The sequence below is a fragment of the Denticeps clupeoides genome, chromosome 4, assembly GCF_900700375.1.
Source record: "Denticeps clupeoides chromosome 4, fDenClu1.1, whole genome shotgun sequence".
NCBI lineage: Eukaryota > Metazoa > Chordata > Actinopteri > Clupeiformes > Denticipitidae > Denticeps > Denticeps clupeoides.
Genome location: NC_041710.1, coordinates 23,400,820 through 23,425,813, shown reverse-complemented (window position 1 = coordinate 23,425,813; position 24,994 = coordinate 23,400,820). Strand labels below are relative to the sequence as shown.

Below are 24,994 nucleotides of genomic sequence, written 5' to 3'. Positions count from 1 at the left end.
TGAGTTGAGGTACAATAAAAATGCATTTTACATCTTGAGCATAGAACAGTGACCAGAATAAGTCGTCATGCCCATTTATTATATTATAGGTACTGTGCTTTTATCTTCTGCATTTATCTGCTGCCACCTGCTGGATAAAAGTAAAACAAACAATTCAGGCTTGTATTTCTTTTTACCTCCACTGGGTCTGCACCCTCGTCACCTGTGCTGGGTGGCACATAAAAACGCACTTCCATTAGTGAGACCTCCATGTCATCATTCTGGTGGAACTCTACTGTTACTTCATTTTTACCAGTGGCGCACTGGGAGACACTGGACAGAGGAATTTCAAATGCTGGGCTGTCATTCACCTCAAAGGATAAAAGAGGTCCTGAAGAGAAAATCAGGATGCAAATTAATCTAAAACATACTTTACTAACAGGTTTCTTCTAAAGGTTTAGAAGAAGCGTGGTAAAAAAAGGAAGTGTTACAGGCTTATATAGAGGTTAGAACACCAGTAATTCCTCATATCAGAATAAAACACGACAGAGCTTTGTGATTTCCGGTATGCTGTTTTTAGAGTCCATTACCCTCCACATAAAACTGTACCGGAGATTCCATAATACAGAATTACCTGTGGGCACACCAACACTAACAAACATTAAACTGCACCATCTTGGCATTTTAAGCATCAACCTCAATCCATCACTGTATGCCACAGTCAGTTTCTTCATACTGCTTTGTTCGGAGCATTCCCGTAAATGGTACAGTACGCTTAAGAAAATACCAAATCTGTGTATCAGCATGTTAGCTTATGTATACAGTAAGCAACACTGTCCACACACTTCTTGAAGAATACCACCTGATAAAAAGAAGACAGGAAATACCAGTTTACTTCTTAGAATTAAAAGATGGCTCTTCCTAGCATTATAAACTCTGAACCGTACTCAGAGCAGACCCTCAATAACTGCTGAAGGCCAGCACTGTATGGACAGAAGAGCCCTAAATCATCCGCATACGTCATGTGGTTGATTATTGTCCGACACATCATGTTCACAATTACTCCAATTAACATACACAGACTGGTGAGTGTACCAAAAGGACAAGATCATAATGAAGGAAACCACTGTACTGTAACTTATGAAAGTAAGTTATACAGATCTAAAATCTGTGTCCATGCCTGTGCCATGCTTTGATTTATAACCAAACAGATTGACAGCGGTCCATTCTATTCTATTTGAGAAAGTTATTTCCAGAACCTTTCATAGAATACTGGCCAGATCTGTAGGCTGGTAGTTATCTCTACTACTTATTTTGCCAGCTTTAATATGGGCACCAATATAACAGATAAAATGGAGTCAGGTGAAATGGCATGAGTTAAAAACCCTGTAAAACAGATGGCAAGCAGAGGGAAGAGTATCCTAATCACGTGTTTTAAGTGCTCTGCAGAAATATTATCCATACCACATGCCTTATTGTCCTTTATGCTCTTAACTGCATTATTGATCTCTTGTGAAGAGACCATCACATCTTCCTCATTAATATTATCCACTACAAAGGGGTTACTTTTCACACAGTTGAATAGCTCATAATAATGTGATGTTCTCGGAACCAATTGTACCATTAATGTTTGCTGGCAAGGCTGTTTTAGAATTACTCACTCTTTTGATTTCCTCCCAGAAAACATTTACACAGTCATTTTGCAGCTTCCTTGCATTTGACCTCAGTGTGTCTTCATTCCTTTCAATAAAGTGTACGGCAGATGTAACATTTAAAATTTAACGTTTATGATCAAACATCAAGCCCCTCTAGCCTCAGCATCAAGCTATTCCATGTATCATTCCACCCTGGTTTAGCTTTTAGGGGTAGTGGTGGCCTAGCGGTTAAAGAAGCGGCCCCATAATCAGAAGGTTACCCGTTCGAATCCTGATTCAACAAGGTGCCACCGAGTGAAGTGAAGTGATTGTCAGTGTGATACACTGCAGCACATCAGTGCTTTTAACCATCAGTGTGTGCAGTGTGTGGGGATGGTGCTTTGCTCAGTGGCAGCTTGGCAGATCGGGATTCGAACCGGCGACTTTCTGATTACGGGGCCACTTCCTTAACCGCTAGGCCACCGCTGCCCCAGTGTCCTCTAGTGCCACTGAGCCAAGTACCGTACCCACACACTGCTCCCCGGGCGCCTGTCATGGCTGCCCACTGCTCACTAAGGGTCAAAAATAGAGGACACATTTTGTTGCGTCACCGTATGCTGTGCTGTGTATGAAAATCACTTCACTTTCACTTTTTTCTTTTATACCTCTTACACAGGGACAAGACAAGACTCCACTACATCCTCATACATTGAGCACAGCTCAGCCCCATGTTGGGGATTTTAGCAATGAATGTGATAACAGGCAGCTGCCTGTTTTGGTAGTGCAGTCTTACCCAGCAGGTTGTCAGTGCGTTTGATATGCCAAAAAGTCCACATCAGATAAATTAGACCAGTCTATTTTCGCCACACATGTCAGTGTTCACCGACATAACTGCAGGTAAATAACCCCAATTTAGAGGTACATGGTCGTTCCTGACATAATCATCATTAATCCTCATGGACTCTATGGAAAGTGACCAGGTCCAGCCATGATGTTGTGTGCCATGCTTCACTAATATAAGTGTAGCTGTTGTCAGGCAAGAGCGTTTTACTGCACAGAAACAGACCATTGTCAGAACAGCACTGCGATAAATGATTTAAAAATAAAAAGTGTTACCACCAGATACATCCGCGTTCATGTCACCCACAACATAGACACAGGTGGAAGTATTGTCCAGGATAAAGGACATAATATAAGCCAATCTTCATTCCCGGGACACTTATAAGAAGTGTAGCTATTGAAGAGCAAGAAATGTTCATCTTTACCCCTAAATTCAATTCCTATAGCCCAGTCAACATTCAGTCTGACCACATTAACCAGCAGATCATATTTTTGTGCCAAAAAACAGCAACACCATAGGGTATTCTGCATCAAAATATTCTGGAGATCCGGTCAGTGGTAGATTCACCAAGAAAGTCCTTATGCAGACAGTTCAGTTTTTCTAGATCTTGTTTTGGTCGAAATGTTTCTTGAACACACAGTGAAACTGAAACTTGACTGGAGTAAAATGAGTCTGGACGTGACTAATAAAGACTAAAATGACAGCTTGATGCAAAGCCTAGACTAGAACTTAAGACAGGTCGCAAAAAACAACTATACTGACCCTGCTGCTGCTGCCTTCTGTAGGATCATGGGCCTCAAAGTAGCAGCGAACATAAGTCAGAGATCTAGACGATCCATAACCACTACGGCTGCTCCTGTTGAACTTTTATCTATAGATGATTGCTGTCATCCAAAAATAATTAATTTGAGATTTATTAATAGATGTAGTACATGTAGTACTTATAAGGTATCCTCTATGAGAAAATCCACTCTTTCACTGGCTTGTTTGACCCTTGCATGGCCACTTAAATTTCTGAAAATATTTCATAACAATTAACTGTTGTGATGTTTTATAATATTTATAATATCTATATAATCAGTACATTAACAACCTGTATTAAGTAATTATAATACAGCAACAATAATAATTACACAATAAATAACTAATTACCATATATTTTATTTACAAGACAACATAAAGGAAACTCTAATAATATGGCTACTAAGAACTGATAATCCTCATCACAGATCTTTCAGCCTTACCACCAAACTTAGCTGTTCCCCAGTTCCAGCCTTTTACACACATGTCTTTCTCTGTCAGCTCCACTTTGTAGTTGGCTTTGAAGTACTCTGAGATCTTCTCAAAGTCCTGGGGTGTTGAACATAAAAAGAAGAGGTAATACATAATAAAAAATATATATATTGTTTTTTCCCTCCACAGCCCCATCCCCGACTTACAGAGTCCTTGAAGCCATCATACTTGAAGATATGGCTGGTGCTGGTGGCGAGTTTGATGCCGTGGCCCAGACACACGCGCCTCCACTGGGCTTGGGTCAGCTCAGCGACTGGGATGCTGTCCACCTTCCCAGTCTTATTGCTCTTATACACCACAGTCTGCTTGCTGAAACGCAAGCGTCCATCGTTCTGCACAATCAAGTCGAACATCACCAGCATTAATTTAAGACCAACCACCAGCCCGGAAAGAAGCCACAACACGACAAGCCTGCAACCTGTCCAAAATATGTGCTGTGCAATGCAACCTGGTCAGTTTGGTTATAAAGTACATCATACACAGCTAGGCAATATGTAGAATATATAAAGCGCTGCTAGACCATGTGTGAAATTTAATCTCTCCGAGATTTATGCGTATGAGACAGTGCCACTCACCCAAGACCCTTTGACCTCCTGGTAAATGTCATTAAACTCGAGGGTGTCCGTCATGGCAGACACTCACCAGCTTACTGGACGCTGGACAAAATTACAGAGACAATCCCTTCAAAACAAAGTTTACACCACTGATATAAAAACCGATATGGAAACACCTCACTTGCTGAAGGAATAACATAAAGGGAGATAAAGGATAATACACAAGATATGTCACAGATACAAACAGTAGCAGCCTACGAGTTAGTGCCTGCTAGTCCCTGGACGTAGCATAGCACAAACAAATATCGTTCCAAAACGCATATTCCATGTCGATATTCGCGGGATGCGTGCCATGACATGGATTACCATTAGATATCAGAATATTATGGCCAGCGGCAACGGACCCTAACTACAGACGGAGTTACACAGCATTTCTGCGCCCGGAGGAGGACTGGTGGTCAGGATGGCCGTCAGGCAGACTGGCCGACTGGCCCGGGCCGCTCTCCGTACAAGACGGACGACTCTCTGTCACGACCACCGCTCCACGGGTTTAAAGGTGCCCTCACGGTGCAACAACTTCAACTTAAAGGCAGACAGTTTTTTTTCTGATTAAAAAAACTGGCAAATGCAGTCGCAGGACAATGCAATACGACGGTAGTAAGGAGTAAAGCAAACGGCATCTGCGTATGGAGCCCTTATTGTTGAATGGCTGAAGGGTGGATACTTCCTTGGTTCTTCTGTTTCGTTTTTGTGCTTTGCTCAATTCGCATTTTCGAATGAAAGCTTACTTGCCTTAAAACGCTAAACAGACAAAATAATTGTCCCCCTTGGGACGCTCGGTCGACATCACGTGACTGAAAGGGAAATTAGGTCGTGTTGTTGATCTTGTCCTGTTGCTCTTTAGAAGGTCTTCGTGTCCGCTGCCTGTTATTAGTGCGCAGCCCGTGATGTAATCACGCAGCCCGCAGTAGCCACGCCCACCGCGTAGGTAGTGTGTTGTTTTTGTTGTCTTGTCGTCGATCGGAGTCCGAAATACGGACCGTTTGTGCTGTCACTTGTTTTAATCTGACTGTGACCATAAGGTATGGAGGCAAATAGGATTCTCGTTGTGTGTTTTGAGTTGCAGGGACGCGCGGGGCGTGTTGGACTTAATATCGTAAGCACGTTTTTTGTCGGGCACAATTGCATTCGAACGTTTTGTTGCACATTGCATACAGCGCGGATACATTGTGCATATCTCATCCAACGTGACCGATTGCGGTCGTAGTCGGGTTGATTGTCATTATTTCGGGCAAAGTTGCGGTGTGAAGCTTCCTGTACACCAGATGTCCTGTTCTGCGTTTCCTGCTGGGGGGTTGTGCAGAAACCATGCGATTAATTTCGGTCGTGTACAGAGTCAAACGAATCCGTAAAGAAGGGTAAACTTGGCATCCACGGTTAACATAGGGCGTGATATTACTTCTGAACGTTCAGAGAATCACGACAATAAATCAATAAACAAACCTTGTCATTAAAAAAAAAGTAATTAACTGTTAATACAACTGTGCATAGTTGTTACAGATGTCTCCCTCATTATGCGTCATAGTAATCATAATGTTGGCATATGCTATAAAAATAGAAAATATGATGATGTAATTATGTGGATGATAATGGATGGTTTGATATTGATATTTTTGTCTTGCTTTTCAGCCATGCCAGCAAAACGTGGTTTGATTACCGACACTTTTAAAGTGGTCAAAAGAGCACGTACACGAGACCAAAAACCCCCGTCACCGCCAGAGTCAGGTCAGAACCACCCTACTAATCGAAATGCAGATATCAGGCGCTTCACTGACTACGCTGGGGAATCCAGTCTTCATAGACACCATGTCATTACATGTCATTAGGTTACAGTCACATTGTTTCCATGGAGATGCATTTGCAGTCTGTATTTCTAATCTGTAAAAAGTAAAGTGATTCTAAATAAATTTCAAATTGTGTGCGGATAATTATTATGTAATTATGGCAGTGCTAGGATAATTACACCATGTAGTTCAAACATTGATAATTGAGAAATAATGTTACCCCTGAAATGTTAACTATGTTATGTGCAAGATTGTTATAATAAGTTCACTGTTTGTATAATAATATACACATGGTGTGTGCTTACACTATACTTTACTTATTCTGAACAGAGCCTGAAATCCCAGTTATATCAGAAAGAGAAAGGGATCTACAGGAGCTGAAGACGTTTGACCTGGACTGGCACTTTGGACCGTGCATAGGTACTGTTATCCACCAGAGCTTTTGGAAAGATGGAATTGAATTCCACAGAGGTTCCCTTGAGCAAGGTACCATGCCCACACACTGCTCCTCGAGCGCCTGTCATGGCTGCCCACTGCTTACTAAGAGTGATGGGTTAAATGCAGAGGACACATTTCACTGTGTGCACCGGGTGCTGTGCTATGGTGTGTATCACAATGACAAAAAGAGTCACGCTCACCAAATATTCCTGCAACATTTGTGGCAGTCTGTTCATTTAGATGGTCAGATGTTTTTACTTTGTATTTGTGCTTGTACTGATGTCCTGGGGAGTAAATGGCCTGACCTGACCTCTGCATGTCTTTGAGAGTTTGTTTGTGTCTGTTAGGCATAAGCCGGCTGCAGCGATGGGAAAGAGCAGCACTGCATGGATTAGACCCTCCTCGGGAGATCAAAGAGCTGCTGCAGAGCAACGAGGATGACCCTGAGTACACCCAGTGGTAATGTGTCCACCCATACATGGGTCAAAAAAGTATTTGTCAGCCACCGATTGTGCAAGTTGTTCCACTTCAATTTTTAAGTGGAATAAAAGTCTGTAATTTTTATCACTTCAACTGTGAGACAGAATGTAGAAAATCCAGGACATCATATTGTAAGATATTTTAAGAACTTGTATATGGTGCAGAAAATAAGTATTTGGTCAGTAGCAATCACATTGCCATACCTACAATGTGATTTCACCGTTGAAGTGTGCCCATGATGAAAATGACAGACCTCCTTCATCTTGTTAAGCTGTACAACTTGCACAATCGGTGGCTGCAAAATACTTTCCACTGTACATACCGTTCCCCCAATAATATTGTCCATGGCAAAATATACTTATGTCTACAATACAGTGGGTTGCAAAAGTATTTGGCCCCCTTGAACTTTTCCACATACAACCACAAACATGAATCTGTTTTATTGGAATTCCACGTGAAAGATAGATACAAAGTGGTGTACTCTTGAGAATTGGAAGGAAAATCATACACGATTCCAAACATTTTTTACAAATAAATAACTGAAAAGAGGGGTGTGCATATTTATTCAGCCCCCTGAGTCAATACTTTGTAGAACCACCTTTTGCTGCAAATACAGCTGCCAGTCTTTTGGAGTATGTCTCTACTAGCTTTGGACATCTAGAGACTGAAATTGCCCATTCTTCTTTTGCAAAACAGCTTCAGCTCAGCCAGATTAGATGGACAGCATTTGTGAACAGCGGTTTTCAGATCCTGTCACAGATTCTTGATTGGATTTAGATCTGGACTTTGACTAGGCCCTTCTAACACATGGATATGTTTTGTTTTAAACTATTACATTGTTGCCCTGGATTTATGTTTAGGGTCATTGTACTGCTGGAAGGTGAACCTCCGCCATAGTCTCAAGTCTCCAAGAGGTTTTCTTCCAAGATTGCCCTGTATTTGGCTCCATCCATCTTCCCATCAACTCTGACCAGCTTCCCTGTCCCTGCTGAAGAGAAGCACCCCCAGAACATGATGCTGCCATCACCATATTTGATGGTGGGGATGGTGTGTTCAGAGTGATGTGCGGTGTTAGTTTTCCGCCACACATAGCATTTTGCATTTTGGCCAAAAAGTTCCATTTTGGTCTCATCTGACCAGAGCACCTTCTTCCACATGTTTGCCCACATGGCTTGTGGCAAACTGCAAATGGGACTTAATATGGTTTTCTTTTAACAATGGCTTTCTTCTTGCCACTCTTCCATAATGGCCAACTTTGTGCAGTGCACAATTAATAGTTGTCCTATGGACAGATTTCCCCACCTGAGCTGTAGGTCTCTGCAGCTCATTCAGAGTCACCACGGGCCTCTTGGCTGCAGTTCTGATCAGCGCTGTCCTTGTTCGGCCTGTGAGTTTAGGTGGACGGCCTTGTCTTGGTAGGTTTACAGTCGTGCCATACTCCTTCCATTTCTGAATGATCGCTTGACCAGTGCTCCATGGGATGTTCAAGGCTTGGGAAATCTTTTTGTAGCCTAAACCTGCTTTAAATTTCTTTATCCCTGACCTGTCTCGTGTGTTCTTTGGACTTCATGGTGTTGTTGCTCCCAATATTCTCTTAAACAACCTCTGAGGCCGTCACAGAGCAGCTGTATTTGTACTGACATTACACACAGGTGTGCTCTGTTTAGTCATCAGAACTCATCAGGCATGTCTATGGGCAACTGACTCAAAGTGAGCTGAATAAATACGCACACCCCACTTTTCAGTTATTTATTTGTAAAAAATGTTTGGAATCATGTATGATTTTTGTTCCACTTCTCAAGTGTTCACCACTTTGTATTGGTATTTCACGTGGAATTCCAATAAAATAGATTTATGTTTGTGGCTGTAATGTGACAAAATATGGGGCCGAATACTTTTGAAACCCACTGTACATAAGTTTATGTTTATTGGTTAATCTAGTACATAGAACTGTTTTTTTCCTTCTCTATTTCAGCTTGTGGCGTGACTATCCCCTGTGATGAATAACAGAACGTACAATGATCGTACATAGTTCTTTGATACCTTAATACCTTTTGTTGTGACACTACATAATGTTTATTATTAAAAGCTTTTTTCAAGGAATAGTGTTGTGTGTTCATTCTTTATGTCAACCTATGTATATTGCAAATTTATGTAATGCAAAAACATAATATGAATGATTTGATTGATAATATTTATTGATTGATATTGATTGATAATAGATCATTTGTACGTTTGTTATTTAAACGGCATGAAGCAAAGAGACACGTAACATACAGAAAGTGCCAGAAAGTGACAAACTGGCCTGAGGGTTATTACCTAATTAGGAATCATTATTGGGGACAAAGATATTTATGTAATTGTAACTGGGTCAGTTTGCCACCAGCTCTCCCTCCACGCACAAGCAGATCATAAAAATAACCCGAGTTGTGATAGTGAAAGCGGGGCCTGTGGACAGATTCTTTAAGATGAAAGCCACATTTTACATCCACTGGCCTGACCTAATCGGCCGGGTATGCAGCACTGCAGCTTGCTTACATTACGACAATGCCAGATGGCGAGAGCTGGAGAGAATTCTCTCCTTCTGATTACGTTACGAGGCTTCTGTGTTTACAGTTCGGCACCACACGCTCGACTGGTTAAGCGCTGTGCCAGTCACCAGCTACCCGGCGCCTGTTGATTTATACGGATGCCAGTCATCGCAGGGACCGCCGTCGCACGGCGCCGTGACTGGACGGGCGAAGGCGACAGCAGCGGACTTTGCGTCCCACCCGCCTGCGACAAGCGTCCGTGGGCGGGTCTTACACAACCAAGCCATCCGATTGGACGAATCGGGTGCCATTTCAAATCAGCAGTCACCCATTGGCCCAGCCGCACCCCATCGATCCCTTCGACTGCAGTCCTACGATAATATCATTCCGTGGCCTAGTATTAACTGTGCGGCAGCTATTGCGGATCGTAGGTAGCGGAATAGGAGACAGCGCGGCGTCGGCGCGGATTAGTTATTTTTAAATAAAGGAGAGCGCGTCTGGCTGAGCCGAAGCGGCGGACACTTTCAAGCGATAACGCCCATTTTGCACGAGTTTGCTATACATTTCATCCAGGTCATGCACAATTCCGTGGGAATCAGGTTCATAGCTCTAAACCAGTAGTGTTCTCCGGGATTCCATAAAGTTTTTAGATCCCTTTCGAGCACACGTTTTAGACCGCCATCGGGCTTTGGTTTTTATTTCGCACCCTCCCTCCGACACGGTCGCCGCGGTTTTCGCACAGCGAGGGAATATTGATTGCACTGGTAAGTAACCTACTTTTACTAGCAGCCTGCTACAGTAAGATTATTGGGGGCGATAAGCTGCAGCCTGTGGAGAGAAAGGTTCTGATGTAATTTACCTCAGGACGCGTCCGTCTCCTCGCCCCTTATACAACAACGCGTTATTCCGTCCTTTCCTTTAGTTGGTTTTACATAATGATTCAAGATATGATGTAATCAAGATGTGACAAACAGAAACGTCTTTCGAAATAAAAAGAAGCCTGAGGATTTTGGGAAGGGCCCTCTCTGTCTATGCTGTGGCCCTCTTGTGGGTTTGCTGCCTTTGCACACCCTACACATACATATATACACGTATCTGCAGATACTGTTGGTGATCGAAGTCCGTCTGGATCGTCCGATCTCAGGGATGGACAATGCCCACACTAAAACCGTGGAGGAGGTGCTGGGGTACTTCTGCGTGAACGAGTCGACGGGACTGAGCTCCGAGCAACTGAGGAAGAGTCGGGAGAGATGGGGCACAAATGGTAAAGCTTGCAGTCGCATGAGAATTACTGGTGCAGTGTGGTAACGTACGCGTGATGATGGGTTTTAATGTTTTTTTTTTCCATGTGGCGGCATGATGGCGCAGAGTTGCCAGCTGAGGAAGGTAAGACTCTCACGAAGGACCTCCAAAACCTCCATGAAAATGGAATCACGTGCACTGAAGAAGACCAGTTTCTGTGTCCTTGAATCTCCCGTGTCGTGTGTTTAGGGAAGTCACTGTGGGAGCTGGTATTGGAACAGTTTGAAGATTTGCTGGTGCGGATTCTGCTGCTGGCTGCCTGCATCTCCTTTGTGAGCACTTGGATCCCCTTGTCATATTTATATTACACATTCTAATTAACTTGGACTATTCTCATCTCTAAATCTCATCTCTTCAGACCCTGGCCTGGTTTGAGGAAGGCGAGGGCACCATCACTGCCTTTGTGGAGCCCTTTGTCATCCTCCTGATCCTCATTGCCAATGCTATCGTTGGGGTTTGGCAGGTACGGTGTTCAACAGCTTTATGATGGTACAAAGTGTGATGAGGCACCGTTTCTCTGTGGTGCTCATAATGACACTGAACTTCAAAAAAACACCATAAGGTGCAAAATGGGGGTGTAATAATGTCTAGACTTTGTCAGTTTGAACCGACAAATAAAATAGCTGCAGATTAATTTGATTGCCGATAAATGCCACTAGACCTGTTGTAGCGTAGGGGTATAAAGTACGAAGAAAGGCAAATCATTTGTCAGCCATAGACTATTACTAGTTGAACAGGAGTGAACTGTCACATTGATAACAGCAGCAACCCTATCTTAATCTCAACCAGCACACAATCACTGGCCCATCAGCCGAACCCCTGGTAACCCCCCCTTTTCCGAGATTCCCGAACTACGAAGTAATGAATGCTACTCTCCCAGCCCTATTGGCTGCAATACACTGCATAATTCGTTTTTCTGGAACAAATCATCTTCCTTGAAGTCACAGAGTAGGCTGAATAGGGGAAATGGACCTGCCCAATGCATTCGATTGTAAAGGAGTAGTTCATGTCAGTTTCATTTACATTTACATTTACAGCATTTATCAGACGCCCTTATCCAGAGCGACTTACAGTCAGTAGTTACAGGGACAGTCTCCCTGGAGCAACTTAGGGTTAAGTGTCTTGCTCAGGGACACAATGGTAGTAAGTGGGATTCGAACCCGGGTCTTCTGGTTCATAGGCGAGTGTGTTACCCACTAGGCTACTACCACCCAGTTACTGTAAGTGACCTCTTTCCAACAAAGTGAACAAAATTCCAACTTTAAAAATCAGTTGCTAAATTCTAGCAGTCAGCAATGGTACGCTGTACCCATCACCCATTTACTACTTCTGGCTCCAAACAGGTGACACCATAATCACCAGGCCAGTTGTGTAATTATGTAATGCATGAAAAAATACACTTTTCACACTGATACTTAGCACAAGATACGATTTTTTCTCAAACTCAATATATTTTTCTGAAGCCACCGATGTTTAGGACGTTCCAGAAGCAGGGTGCTGATCTCACTACTCATAAGTAAAGATATTTGTCAGTGAATATTATGTTATTTATTTATACTGTTCCATATACTGTAATTGAAATAGCTTTATGTTCTAACTTGTTACAGAATGTTTTCAATGTTTTACTGCTGCTAATGTGCTGTCCTTGGCTTACAGAAAAAAAGTTCTTGATTTAATTTTTTTTGGGGAAAAAGTATTTTTTATTGTCTTTTATTTGCCGGCAAAATTATTTTCCACAAAAAAGCTGGTACCTGAATAGGAGCTATTTTAAGTTCATGCACTTTATAATCTGACTAGTCAGTGACTATCAAAATTATTGTTAGTTGCAGCCCTAGTGCACAGTGCAATAAGGAGGTACAATGATTTCACCATTCAGAAATGCCGCATATGATACAACAAAGTGCAAATTGTTACAAGACAATACAATAAATGGACAACATATTACAGAATTGGCCAATGGAGGAATGGAAAGTGTCTGTGTGTGCTTTGAGATATATTGATACTTTTTATGCTTTAGAATGAAAGGTTTCTAATTATGGTCCATTATGTCCATATGTCTTGCTGTGTGTTTGTGTGGTTGGATGTGAATATACAGGAGAGAAATGCTGAGAATGCCATTGAGGCACTTAAGGAATATGAGCCAGAGATGGGAAAGGTATATCGGCAGGACAGGAAGAGTGTTCAGCGGGTTCGAGCAAAGGACATTGTACCTGGAGACATAGTGGAGGTGGCAGGTAAAATTCTTTTAATCAATACTGTTGATAATTGAGTCACATATTAATTGTGATTTAGTTTTGTAATATTACAAATATGTGTGTTTAAACAGTGTTGTGGCCTATACCTGCCTAAATCTTGTGTCAAAGCTATGCTCTACAGCTGAGATCTGTTGAAGTTTGTGGTGTGATGCTTAGACTGGTTGATTGTGCCAAATACAATATCTTGTAGCAAGTGTTGCTATAAACTGGCCACTGTCTGGCAGGAATAAAATGGATTATTCTGCTTGTGTGCACTTTTTATTTACATAAACAAAATGTAAAAAGTACATCAGAAATGTAAATGAAACTGGTCAGATTATTTCCAGTAAATCATGTTAAAAACAAAAGACTACATTATTACCATTATCTTCAATTAAAACAATTTTCTGTAAGAAATAAGACATGGTCTACAAAAAGCTGTTTTCTCAAAAATTAGTCTTGAGAAAAAGGGGTCGTTTTATTTTGTCATGTATTTGGGTCAACATGGTAATATGTTTTTTCTGTGCCAAAAAACATAAAATAATATTTGTTGAAACAGCTCATATGTAGTACTTCTGAAATACTGTGAACCATTAAAAAAATAAATCTGACTGAAGTTTACCTGCCTAATGTTTCTTACATTTACACCCCGTTTCACCAAGTTGGTGATAAGGTGCCAGCAGACATCCGCCTAACTTCAATCCGCTCCACTACACTGCGAGTGGACCAGTCCATTCTGACAGGGGAGTCTGTGTCTGTGCTAAAGCATACGGATCCAGTGCCTGATCCACGGGCTGTCAACCAGGACAAGAAGAATATGCTGTTTGCAGTAAGTGTGTTTGTGTGAAGCAAAGGTGGTACTAATTATACCCACAAAGACAGAGCACATTAATTGGGCATTTGCTCATTAGCCAGTAATGGCTTGTTCTTTTGACTATACTGACTGGCTTTCTATTTTCAATTCTAAGGGAACCAACATTGCTGCAGGCAGGGCTATTGGTGTGGTTGTAGCTACAGGGGTGCATACAGAGATTGGCAAGATCAGAGATGAGATGGCAGCCACTGACCCTGAGAGGACACCTTTACAACAGAAACTTGACCAGTTTGGTGAGCAGCTCTCAAAGGTATGACCCCACCTACTTACTTGTCTCAGAATTCAGTTCTAGACTTTTTCACATTTATTTTCTTGTTTTTTTTTACTCTGGTGCTCTCCCTACATTTGCCAAGTGTAATTCATCAGTCCACATCACTGGTCCATTTTGTAAAAAAAACAATGGTGCTGATACCCTATCCACAACTGTTTATAGTGCCAAAGTGACCTCCAGACAGAGTTGGGAGATAAAAATCTTAGATGCTGCTTTAGATCTATCTAGATCTCATTACTTTCTCTCTTTCTGTAGGTTATCACAGTGATCTGTGTGGCAGTGTGGGGTATAAACATCGGCCATTTCAATGATCCTGTGCATGGCGGGAGTTGGCTGAGAGGGGCTGTCTACTACTTTAAGATAGCCGTGGCTCTGGCTGTGGCTGCTATCCCAGAAGGTATGATGATCTGAAACTGTATATTCAGCAATGATAAATGGTCTTGTAGAACATGCTCTTGCGTGTCGTCAACAAACAGAGAAGATGCACAAAACAAATAAAACATGGGCATCAAAAAAGGACCACATTTTGATATTTTCAGATGCTGTTTGCATACTGTAAAAGTTTCATTTCAAATCACACCCTTGTGCTTTCAGTCTTAGGTTGGGCTAAAGAACATAATTTCTGCCTGTGAATTATCACAGTGGTTTGTCTTGCTGTTGGAGGCCGTCTGACCAGTAGGTTATGATCACACAACCCCACAACCCTATTAACATACATTCAGACGTTGTGTCCTTGATGCCCATGTGCAGTGTAAAAGTTAAGTCTGCAGTAATAACTTTTGGAGACTTTTAGTGGGGAATTTAATGTTGATTATAATTAACAAAGTGCTGCCACAATATGATTGGATGGTGTTTGGGCTCTCCTAATTTCTCAAATCTTTTCTCTAATTTCAGGCCTGCCGGCTGTGATCACCACGTGCTTGGCACTGGGCACCCGCCGCATGGCACGCAAGAATGCCATTGTGCGCTCGCTGCCCTCAGTGGAGACCCTCGGCTGTACTTCTGTCATCTGCTCTGACAAGACAGGCACCCTCACCACAAACCAGATGTCTGTCTGCCGGGTAAGAGTTGGGTAAAGAGGAAAGGAGCACAGTGGAAGGTTAGATAGGATGAAGAGAGGGATTCTGTGAGAGGAAGATTGAAATATTTAATAACACTAATGGTTTTGAAAAATATGGAGATTGCTTCACAGTTCCTCTGTCATACTGAATGGTGTGCTTCATAACACTCACACCATAAAAATTCAGCAATGAATCACTTGAATCATTGATGTTATTCTTATGAAATAAAGCAATGTTTTGGATTTGATCTAGTGTACAATCAGAATATCTCCTATCTGTAGCACTCAGTATCAAGTGAAAAAGGGATTGGATAAGAAATGCAAAATCGACATAACAATACTAATATTTGTCTAGATTACTAACATAAAAACTGGACTCTGATAATAACTCTGAAAACAACAGAGCTGTATGACTGCATAAATAGCTTAAAGAATTAAAAATGTACTAATCCTAAAAAGTTAACTTTGCATCCTGGACTGAGAGATGCAGTGCAGGTCTAACCTGGTGTGTGTCTGTGTGTATTTAGCTGTTTGTTGTGGACAATGTGTCCAGTGAAAGCTGCATCCTGAATGAATTTAACGTGACTGGATCTACTTACGCCCCTGAGGGTGAAGTGTGAGTGCTTTTTATTATCGCATATCCAGCTATAAAGAAATGTACATTTCTGCTTTATATAGGTCCCCTAATGCTATATCCAAAGTCTCTTTCCGTAGAGCAGAATTACAGCCACATTTAGCCTGTCACACAATGAGATTTCCCCAGGATGTGCCATTTCGGTGTGTCACTTTAAAAAGTTAAAAGCTAAAGTTAGGTGATTGTGATACTCTGCAGCACAGCACACGTTGCACACAACGAAATGTGTCCTCTGCTTTTAACCAACACCCTTGGTGAGCAGCCATGAAAGGCGCCCGGGGAGCAGTGTGTGGGGATGATGCTTTGCTCAGTGGCAACTTGGTGGCTCAAGATTCGAAACGCAACCTTCTGATTACGGGGCCACTTCCTTAACCGTTAGGCCACCACTGCCCCGAAATCAGATAAATGATAATGAGGGGAACAGGCAGGATGAGGAGGTGAGCAGGCATTTGTGGAACCACAATGTTTGGTGCAACCAGGAAGTTTTGTCTCTGTTTTTCCATAAAAAAAAAATTAACCCACTGTTTCTACATCTTCTCATGTGACAGAACTAAAAAACATTTGATTCTCATTTTCACGTCCAATCACCAAGCAACTACAATGCTCCAAACGTTTGGAAGTCATGTCGGTCAGTAGAATATCTTTTTTAAGGGGAGGGGTGGGAAATTCTCTGGCCGGATAAAACATGAGAAGGGGGAGGTAACCTTTCCCCTTATGACAACATAATTCCAAATTCCAGATTTGACTCTCTGAGCTGCTGCTCTCTGAACAGTGAAGCAGAATGACCAAAGCACTTTTCATACATATCACAATTTCTATCCTCTGCAGGACCATTGACATGCTAGGGGACCTTGTATTAATGTTAAATAATGTCACAGTGGGCAGTGGTGGCGTAGCAGGTAAGGTAACAAACCCGTAATTGGAAGGTTGCCAGTTCAAATCCCAAAGTGCCACTTAGGTGCCGCATGATTCCATCATGTGACCGGGAGTAACACGGAAACGAGGTTCATTGAATGACGCACGCCATTCGACTCGGCCCCGAAAACCTTCAACCCAGTAAGACCGTACCTGTCCTCTCTGTTCACCTGATCCACGAACTCCTTCCTGTCGCCCTGTCCTGCCCTGTCTTGTGTCTTAAAACGCGAACGACAACATCAGTGTGGTGTTGCAGCTCGCGCCGTCCACGTTCGCTGATTAACGCGAACTTACCTGCCTCCCTGCGTCCCGCCGCACCGAGGTCTCTCGTTTCCTCCTACACGTCTCTCTCGTTCTGGTCCTGGTTCGCGTGTCATGAGGTGCCACGGAGCAAAGCACCGTCCCCACACATTACTCCCCGGGCGCTTGTCATGGCTGCCCACTGCTCACCAAGGGTGATGGTTAAAAGCAGAGGACACATTTTATTGTGTCTTAGTGTTCTGTGCTGTGGTGTGACCCACAATGACAATCACTTCACTGTCACTTCACTAGTGAAATTTTCATAAAAGAGGACCTTTAATGTGTTCTTCCTGAAATTGTGTACACGCATCCAGATAAACAAGAACAAGCACTAAAGTCAGTCAAACACATTCTCATTTAGATTTGACCCCATGAAAGCTTGATTGCTCATTACTCTTAATCTGAACCTAACTAATAACAGGAATGGCTAATGAACTAATTTGCAAAGTGCCTCTCAGTGTATCTTTTCTTGGAGAAGCATGTTCTGAAATTTTTGAAAAATGTCTTCCTCTCATATATTTCTCTCTCACTCCCTGTCTTTATTTCAGCTATAAGGATGGTGTACCGGTGCGCTGCAGTCAGTTTGATGGCTTGGTGGAAATGGCCACCATTTGTGCCCTGTGTAATGACTCCTCTCTGGACTTCAATGAGGTGAGACGGAGAGCTGGTGTGTGGGTTTGCATGGGTTTGAGTTGTGTAAGAGACTTACTTCACTACAGAGAATGAAAACCTAATTTCTCAGACTTGGTTTTCTGTAATCATGCTTCATTTTCTGTACTGCCTGGTAATGTCAAAAAATGGCTTTTCAGATACTTATTGTTAATACAATTTAGTGTTGATTTCGATATCACTTAGCACTGGTATCGATACTTAAAGGTTCACAGAAATCACCAGCAGACTACAGCAATTTTTAACAGGCATTGCAGCACGCAGCCCCTCCCCGTGACCAAATGTTTATATGAGAGTCACGCTTTAAACATGGAATCTCCAAAAAGCAGCTCCATCCTTGATTCTGCAGCACCAAGCTTGCTAAAAATGTAAACAGCAAAAGCACTGTCTGGAAATATTTCAGATTTCCACCAGATGAATGTGGACAGGCGCATTTGCCAAAAGTGCTTTATAGTTGTATTATTCACCATGTGCTACTGCAATGTTTTAAATTTACAGTAGAAGGTTACTGGAGCATGCACTTGTAAGATATTTTATTTATTTTTCAATATTCATGGTAAATATTTTTGTATTTAATATGTTTTTTATTGCATTGTATGGCTTTTAGTTTTGTGGTGGTGCGGCTCTGTCTCCACCTTTATTAGCGGAGCTCATGTTAGCTGCACATGGGTTTGTGTTGCTATCAACTTCCACATTCTGGGCTACTAGTTTTGATAAAGCATGAGAGAAGCTTCATCATATTTGAATTGCTTGTTACTGATATGGATAAAGACTTAATTCCAGGGCATAATGTACATTTAACATATACATTATTACCTGTTTATTACATATTATTATTATATGCCCACCTCTGCCTTTGGTTAACTCACTCTTAGCCAATTATTGTCACTTATCTCACTTGTCTCACCAAAGAAAAGAAAAAGGCATTCCTGTGGCTGGTCGGAAAGTTTAATCACAGTAATGTGCCTCATGTTCATGTCATTAATGGTAACAGCATTGTAATGATGCAAATAGTAATTGATTAGATTACCCATTACTGAAAAATGCATTTTTTTCAGTAATGCCATTATTGTAACACCATTATTCCCATCACTGCATATAAATAACAAAAATTGTTATTGAGATCAGTGGTCAGAGATCAGATATTTTTGTCATCAAAAGGTATGCATTAGCTACAAACATTTTCTCTTTGTACTTTTTAAAGACCCAAGTTCTTGTCACTGTGTTACACTCTGCATCCTCTAGAGGTCCCTATGGGCAGATCTTCGTAATCGCTTACGTTCCAAACCATCCTGCTCTCACTCTTTCTGTGCAGTCTAAAGGAGTTTATGAGAAGGTTGGGGAGGCCACAGAGACAGCTTTATGTTGCCTAGTGGAGAAGATGAATGTGTTTGACACTGACCTGAGGGGCCTGACCCCTGTGGAGAGGGCAACTGCATGTTGCGCGGTACGTGAATATAAAATAAGTAACAGGACATACTATTATTCTATATATGTGCTGCATTTACGTTCCTGTATCAGTATGTGAGTAGATTATTTTGCCTGATTCCCCTCCCTCAGGTCATTAAGCAGTTGATGAGGAAGGAACTGACATTGGAGTTCTCAAGAGACAGAAAGTCCATGTCTGTCTTCTGCTCATCCAACAAGCTGACCAGATCGGCCTCTGGAGCAAAGATGTTTGTGAAGGTTAGCTGCTCTGGCTGTTCTCTCTTTTACAGGGCTGACAACTTTTCCAGTATTGGGGTGGGAGGGTGTAGTAGTCTATACTATTATTTACATTTACATTTACAGACGCCCTTATCCACAATCAGTAGTTGGCTGTAATCAGCTTGGGTAGTTTCAGGGGCAGATCAAGCATCAGAGGTGAGACAGAAAGTGTGGTCATAGGCGGTCGCTAACATCAGAAGCAAGGGCGATCCAAAACAGCCAATGCTCTCGCTGTTTACTTTCATTTAAATAAAGCACTTATAAAATGTACTGTCTTTCAATGTGTATTTCATTGGCGTAACGCAATGGGAAGCCTCGATCAGATAGATAAAGTAGATTTTCAGCGTGAGAGCCTGTGTCAGATGCATGTGTCTCAAACTCATGAGAGTTGGCAACCTTCTGGTCAAAAGTTATGCGGAATGTTTTCAGGTTGGAAGTGAAATATAGATTTTAGAGATCTTTTGGGGTACAGGAGAAAGTTAAGAACATTAATGAACATTAATTAGAGTAAGATGCATGAAAGTTCACCAGTTGATTATATTCTAAAATATTGATCTATTTCTGAATTGTTTTAAATTGTCCTATTGTATAACAATAAAATTAGGACCTTTGTAGTCATCTTCAAAACCTCTTCCTTCAGGGTGCTCCAGAGAGTGTCCTGGAGCGTTGCAACTGGATCCGGGTGAGTGGAGGTGTCCGGGTGCCCATGACAGGGGTGTTACGAGAGCAATTGTTGGGCACAGTGCGGGAGTGGGGCTCTGGAAGAGACACCCTGCGATGCCTTGCAATGGCCACCCGTGACTCGCCACCTGAACCCAGGACCCTCAACTTGGAAAACAGCTCCTGCTTTTCTGAATATGAGGTGATTACATTAAAATATACTAAATATTTATGTAGGACATTTTTTGTTGCATCGTAATATGTAGGGTTCTGTCATCCTCATTTAGAAAATGGGAGAATTTCATTATGTTCAGAAATTCTTGCCTCTAGGTTGTGTTGACCATCATTACAGAATCACTTCATGCAATGTCAACATTTCCAGCAAACAAAAAAGCAGCTTAAACCAGTGTTTTCTCATAGTACGGTCTTCCTCCATAGTCACAACTGACGTTTGTGGGCTGTGTTGGGATGTTGGATCCGCCACGGAAGGAGGTGCTGAACGCTGTCCGCATGTGCAGACAAGCTGGTATACGAGTCATCATGATAACTGGTGGGTTATGCCAACCTTCATAGTACCACTGTTGTACCACTAAGGACGCTGGTTGAGGAAGAAATGTCTACCTGCCAATTGCTTATGCTATTTAAGTTTCTGTGGTGCCTAAATTTTAGATCTGGATCTAGATTTTCCACTAAAATATAGATACTGTATGTTCAAATCCTACTGGATGCCAGATGCTGGGTGATGCCAGGCATCTTTGTATTCCTTGTGAAAGTGTGAATCTATATTATGTTGGTGTGTAATTTACATAATGTGTTTTTCATTTCATTTATGTTTTCAAGGTGTACTTACCAGGGTAATAGGTTCTAATAGTTTTTTTTGCTTCCAGGGGACAACAAAGCCACAGCCCTTTCCATCTGTCGTCAAGTAGGCATCATTACAGAGCAGGAGGAGGAGGATGGTCAGGGCGGCCCATTCGGGGGCGGCTTGACGGGTCGGGAGTTTGATGAGTTGCCCCCTCACCTCCAGAGGCAGGCCTGCCGCACTGCCCGCTGCTTCGCTCGTGTGGAGCCCACACATAAAAGCCGCATTGTGGAATACCTACAGAGTCTGAGTGACATTACTGCAATGGTGAGCGAGTGAATGTGCGAGTGTGAGAGTTCACTAATTTTACAATGCAATTTTGCAATTTTACAATTTTTGACGCGTTTATTGAGAAAATGTTCATCAGAATTTTGTAACTTATTTTGTATGTCCAAAGCTTTCCTGAGTAACTTCTCAATTTGAAAATCTTCCAAAATTAATGTCCATTAATGTGATCAGTACAGTGTGATCCCCCAAAACACAATTCTGCCCTTAAAAAACATTTTTTTCCACTCCTGGGGCTGTGCTAACTATGAGGTGCTGCAGTGGTTAGAACTCAGGGCTTCGGATCGTTGGCAGTTAGCGGGGCTTCTGGTTTTCCCTCAGCCCTGGTGTGGTAACTGTGCTTTCTGTGATGATAGCGAACATGTCTTGTATCAGCTCTCACAATGTTATGTTACAGTAATGCCTCAGAAAGTCCAAACACATTTTCTTGGAGATAATAGTGCTCTAACTCTTTGATAGACTGGTGATGGAGTGAATGATGCTCCTGCACTGAAGAAGGCAGAGATTGGCATTGCCATGGGCTCCGGCACTGCCGTCGCTAAGTCGGCCTCTGAAATGATCCTTGCAGATGACAATTTTTCCACCATTGTTGCTGCTGTGGAAGAGGGCAGAGCCATCTACAACAACATGAAACAATTCATTCGATACCTCATCTCTTCCAATATTGGGGAAGTTGTCTGGTAAGAGCTACAAATTAGCCTTCTGCTGCTTTTTTACTAACATATGCAGCATTTATAACTTCATTATGGACCTTGTTGTGTCTTCCACTCGTTCCCACATATCTTTCTTGGGATTTGTCTCACAGCATTTTCCTGACAGCAGCTCTTGGTATGCCGGAGGCTCTGATCCCAGTACAGTTATTATGGGTTAACCTTGTGACCGATGGCTTCCCAGCCACTGCCCTGGGATTCAATCCTCCTGACCTAGACATCATGGCCCGCCCCCCACGCTCACCCAAAGAACCCTTAATATCTGGTTGGCTGTTCTTCAGATACCTCATCATTGGTGGTGAGTTAAAAAAATCAGCATTCAGCATACCCTTGCACCTGGCGGGCAACCATAAAGAATCACAAAGAGAACAGAACTTTGTTGTCTGCCCACGCACTGGAACTTTGTTTCGATCTTCCTGTTTTTTTTCTGAATTGGGCTGCCGCCACTCACTGTGTGTATAGTAATAAAATTTTATATCTACGATCATGTCATTTTTGCAAAAATGTCCTTAATTTCTATAAACTACACCTTTAACAGCCGAAGATGGCAAGTGGCGTATTGGGAAAAAAGATCAAGGAACAGGATTTGGAACAACTGATGCACTTTATGCTCTTTGTTATCTTATGTAAAAAAATATTCAGATCTCACAATAACATCTGGCAGGTTATGTGGGTGCTGCTACAGTGGGTGCTGCAGCTTGGTGGTTTATGGCAGCACACGATGGACCCAAACTGTCCTTTTACCAGCTGGTGAGAAAACACAAAAGAGCTGCTAGTTATTCGTTATTACTGCTAGTTATCTGTATTTATCTCCTCTTTTCTCCCTCCTCCTCTCTCAGTCACATTACTTACAGTGCAGTGAAGGCAGGGCAGACTTTGCTGGGGTGCAGTGTTCTGTCTTTGAGTCACCCTACCCTATGACCATGGCCCTGTCTGTGCTCGTCACCATAGAAATGTGCAATGCCCTAAACAGGTAATCCAACAAAATTCATATATGTGTATTTTAGGTCATAATGAGCAGCCTCTTTTAGTAATCAATTACTCAGTTATGGTGTACTACATTAGAGTTTGTTTAACACAATTCACCTTTGTTCTTCACTTTAGTGATTTGAATAATGTTCATATATATTGTTTGACATAATATATATATATATTTTTTCTTTTTCTTTAGTTTGTCAGAGAACCAGTCTCTTCTGAAAATGCCTCCATGGTCCAATCCCTGGCTTGTAGGGGCCATCTGTCTTTCCATGGCACTGCACTTCCTCATTCTATACGTGGATCCACTACCTGTAAGCAACTGCATGCTCAAATGATTGATCCATGTCAGTGTCTGAAAAACATTTTAGATGCAGCAGATAAAGGTTAAGAGATTATCACACGGATCAGCATTTTTTCTTTGATTTTCTGCTCCCTCTGTCTAGGTCATTTTCCAGATCCGGCCGTTATCCTGGCCTCAGTGGGTGACAGTGCTGAAGATGTCTCTGCCGGTCATCTTGATGGATGAGGCTCTGAAGTTTTTAGCAAGGAACTACATTGAGCCTGGGAACGACTTTGTGCAGGAAGAGGAGGAGCAGGAGCAGCATGGCAACAGTGTCATTTTGTTTGTGCGACGGGCTCTGAGGGGTGTGTCCTGGGCCTTCATCTTTATCTCCGCCCCCTTGCTGATCTGGATCTACAGTCTTGATTCAGACATCACCAATATCTTCTGGGAGTGAAAAGTGGTAATGGGGGGGTAGGGGCAGGGTATAGGGAAGGTTTGAAGAATGTCTTAAAGGGCAAGTGAAGAAGAAGAACCTGTTTTGGAGAACAGAAATGGGCTCTGGGGGGGGAGAAGTTGGATGGAAGTTAGTGGAAGAAATGAGCATAGTTTGGAAGGCAGTGACAATCATAGTGAGGAAGGGGAAGAGACCAAATGAGATCTTACCAAGTCCAACTTTGAAATGCTTGCACCATGTCCTCATAACTACAAACTGGTATTTTGCTCTGGTTAATACAAAAACTCAAACAGCTTCTGTTGCCATTTATTTGCTTCTGTATTCTTCTTACAAGGCACATGGTTTACTCATGTTATCATCCTGATTTTAGTCCTCTTCACGCTGTACAGTGGAAGAAAAAGATCCCCAGATTTGCTAGATAATGAGGCTGAATTTACTGTTAAGTGACTTATTAGGATGAGCAGGTTTTTGATGTAGGATATACAGAGGCAAGATAAGAAAAAGCAAGCATAATTTCCTTACACATTCTCTGTGAACAAATTTCATCATTCATTGCTTTTTCAAAATTTGCATTTTGTTTAGCTTCATAAAGGTCAGCTGCTCCCAGAAGAAATTGATTATCATTGGAAATCTGATGATATGCATTAGGTCAAATGGAATAACCATCTGCAGTACTTGCTGCTCTGACTTGAGTTTGAATGTGTTTTCCACATAAAGGCACCACAGTGTTTTTTTTTTACTTAGCAACACAGGAACACAAGATGTTTACTTTCACCGTTGTACATGTTTGTTCATTATTGTTGCTTTTGTAATGGTTTGTTCATTGGTTCTGCCTGATGCTGTTGTGACTATGTAGTATTGCTCTTCTTTGGAATGTTTGTAAAGTATCTGGATAAAATGGATTAGTGTAGATGAAGAATAGTTTGCCGGAAGAGACAGGAAGTGTCTGGAGAAGAAAGTCCTTCCTTTTTTCCTGTCTCCAACACCTTTCAACCATAATTTGATCCAGAGAGAAAACAAAAGAAACATTTCATTTAGAATTTTTCATTCATATATTTATTTATTTATTATAATTTTTTTTATAAAGGGAATGAATTTTATAGTATTTTGTTATGAATAATGATAACCATTATTGTCACTCAACTGCAGAAAACTGATTCATTGGCTTTATGGAATGAAAAACAATAAAAAAGTTCATTTAA

The 24,994-nt window shown here is 41.9% G+C and overlaps 3 protein-coding genes across 13 annotated transcripts in view; 2 read left to right on the top strand and 1 right to left on the bottom strand.

Annotated features, from left to right (window-relative positions):
- ssrp1b (structure specific recognition protein 1b) overlaps positions 1–10,471 on the bottom strand; it is a 15,711-nt gene extending 5,240 nt beyond the window's left edge. The window contains exons 1-5 of one of the 7 annotated variants that reach the window (XM_028977969.1): positions 10,454–10,471; positions 4,323–4,403; positions 3,894–4,079; positions 3,699–3,804; positions 177–370 (exon numbers count right to left, since the gene is read on the bottom strand). In XM_028977969.1, the coding sequence (XP_028833802.1) occupies positions 177–370; positions 3,699–3,804; positions 3,894–4,079; positions 4,323–4,376 (540 nt within the window). In that variant the 5' untranslated portion in view covers positions 4,377–4,403; positions 10,454–10,471. Of the gene's footprint in view, positions 1–176; positions 371–3,698; positions 3,805–3,893; positions 4,080–4,322; positions 4,998–5,093; positions 5,752–10,453 lie in introns of those variants that run through there. The other 6 variants (XM_028977967.1, XM_028977966.1, XM_028977965.1 and 3 more) reach the window with 6 other exon arrangements.
- Positions 5,235–9,166, top strand: pold4 (DNA polymerase delta 4, accessory subunit). Of its 4 annotated transcripts, none has more exons than XM_028977975.1 (5): positions 5,235–5,285; positions 5,991–6,086; positions 6,476–6,565; positions 6,931–7,042; positions 9,039–9,166. In XM_028977975.1, the coding sequence occupies exons 2-5, from the start codon at positions 5,993–5,995 to the stop codon at positions 9,061–9,063; spliced, it is 321 nt and encodes a 106-aa protein (XP_028833808.1). In that variant the 5' UTR covers positions 5,235–5,285; positions 5,991–5,992; the 3' UTR covers positions 9,064–9,166. The 4 variants fall into 4 exon arrangements, with proteins under 4 accessions (XP_028833808.1, XP_028833806.1, XP_028833807.1 ...); XM_028977973.1 differs by having other exon boundaries at positions 5,249–5,383; XM_028977974.1 differs by having other exon boundaries at positions 5,260–5,289.
- On the top strand, positions 9,508–24,994 carry LOC114788970 (sarcoplasmic/endoplasmic reticulum calcium ATPase 2). Of its 2 annotated transcripts, none has more exons than XM_028977964.1 (23): positions 9,508–10,358; positions 10,696–10,858; positions 10,963–10,980; positions 11,086–11,168; positions 11,255–11,359; positions 12,992–13,130; positions 13,793–13,959; positions 14,099–14,254; positions 14,531–14,672; positions 15,170–15,336; positions 15,863–15,951; positions 17,733–17,835; positions 19,169–19,300; positions 19,414–19,539; positions 20,201–20,422; positions 20,659–20,770; positions 21,108–21,349; positions 21,827–22,047; positions 22,173–22,375; positions 22,742–22,827; positions 22,917–23,050; positions 23,249–23,366; positions 23,499–24,994. In XM_028977964.1, exons 2-23 carry the CDS (start codon positions 10,741–10,743, stop codon positions 23,790–23,792), a joined length of 3,177 nt encoding a protein of 1,058 aa, XP_028833797.1. In that variant the 5' UTR covers positions 9,508–10,358; positions 10,696–10,740; the 3' UTR covers positions 23,793–24,994. The 2 variants fall into 2 exon arrangements, with proteins under 2 accessions (XP_028833797.1, XP_028833796.1); XM_028977963.1 differs by lacking the exon at positions 9,508–10,358 and adding an exon at positions 10,408–10,641 and having other exon boundaries at positions 10,739–10,858.

Bases quoted from the DNA above. Each gene is read 5' to 3' on its own strand.
- LOC114788970 (XM_028977963.1), top strand. The intron at 15,337-15,862 runs GTAAGAGTTGGG...GTGTGTATTTAG, and splicing joins ACCAGATGTCTGTCTGCCGG to CTGTTTGTTGTGGACAATGT. The intron at 20,423-20,658 runs GTGATTACATTA...CTTCCTCCATAG, and splicing joins CCTGCTTTTCTGAATATGAG to TCACAACTGACGTTTGTGGG.
- pold4 (XM_028977975.1), top strand. From the start codon at position 5,993: ATGCCAGCAAAACGTGGTTTGATTACCGACACTTTTAAAGTGGTCAAA. The intron at 6,566-6,930 runs GTACTGTTATCC...TGTGTCTGTTAG, and splicing joins GCACTTTGGACCGTGCATAG to GCATAAGCCGGCTGCAGCGA. The intron at 7,043-9,038 runs GTAATGTGTCCA...TCTCTATTTCAG, and splicing joins GACCCTGAGTACACCCAGTG to CTTGTGGCGTGACTATCCCC.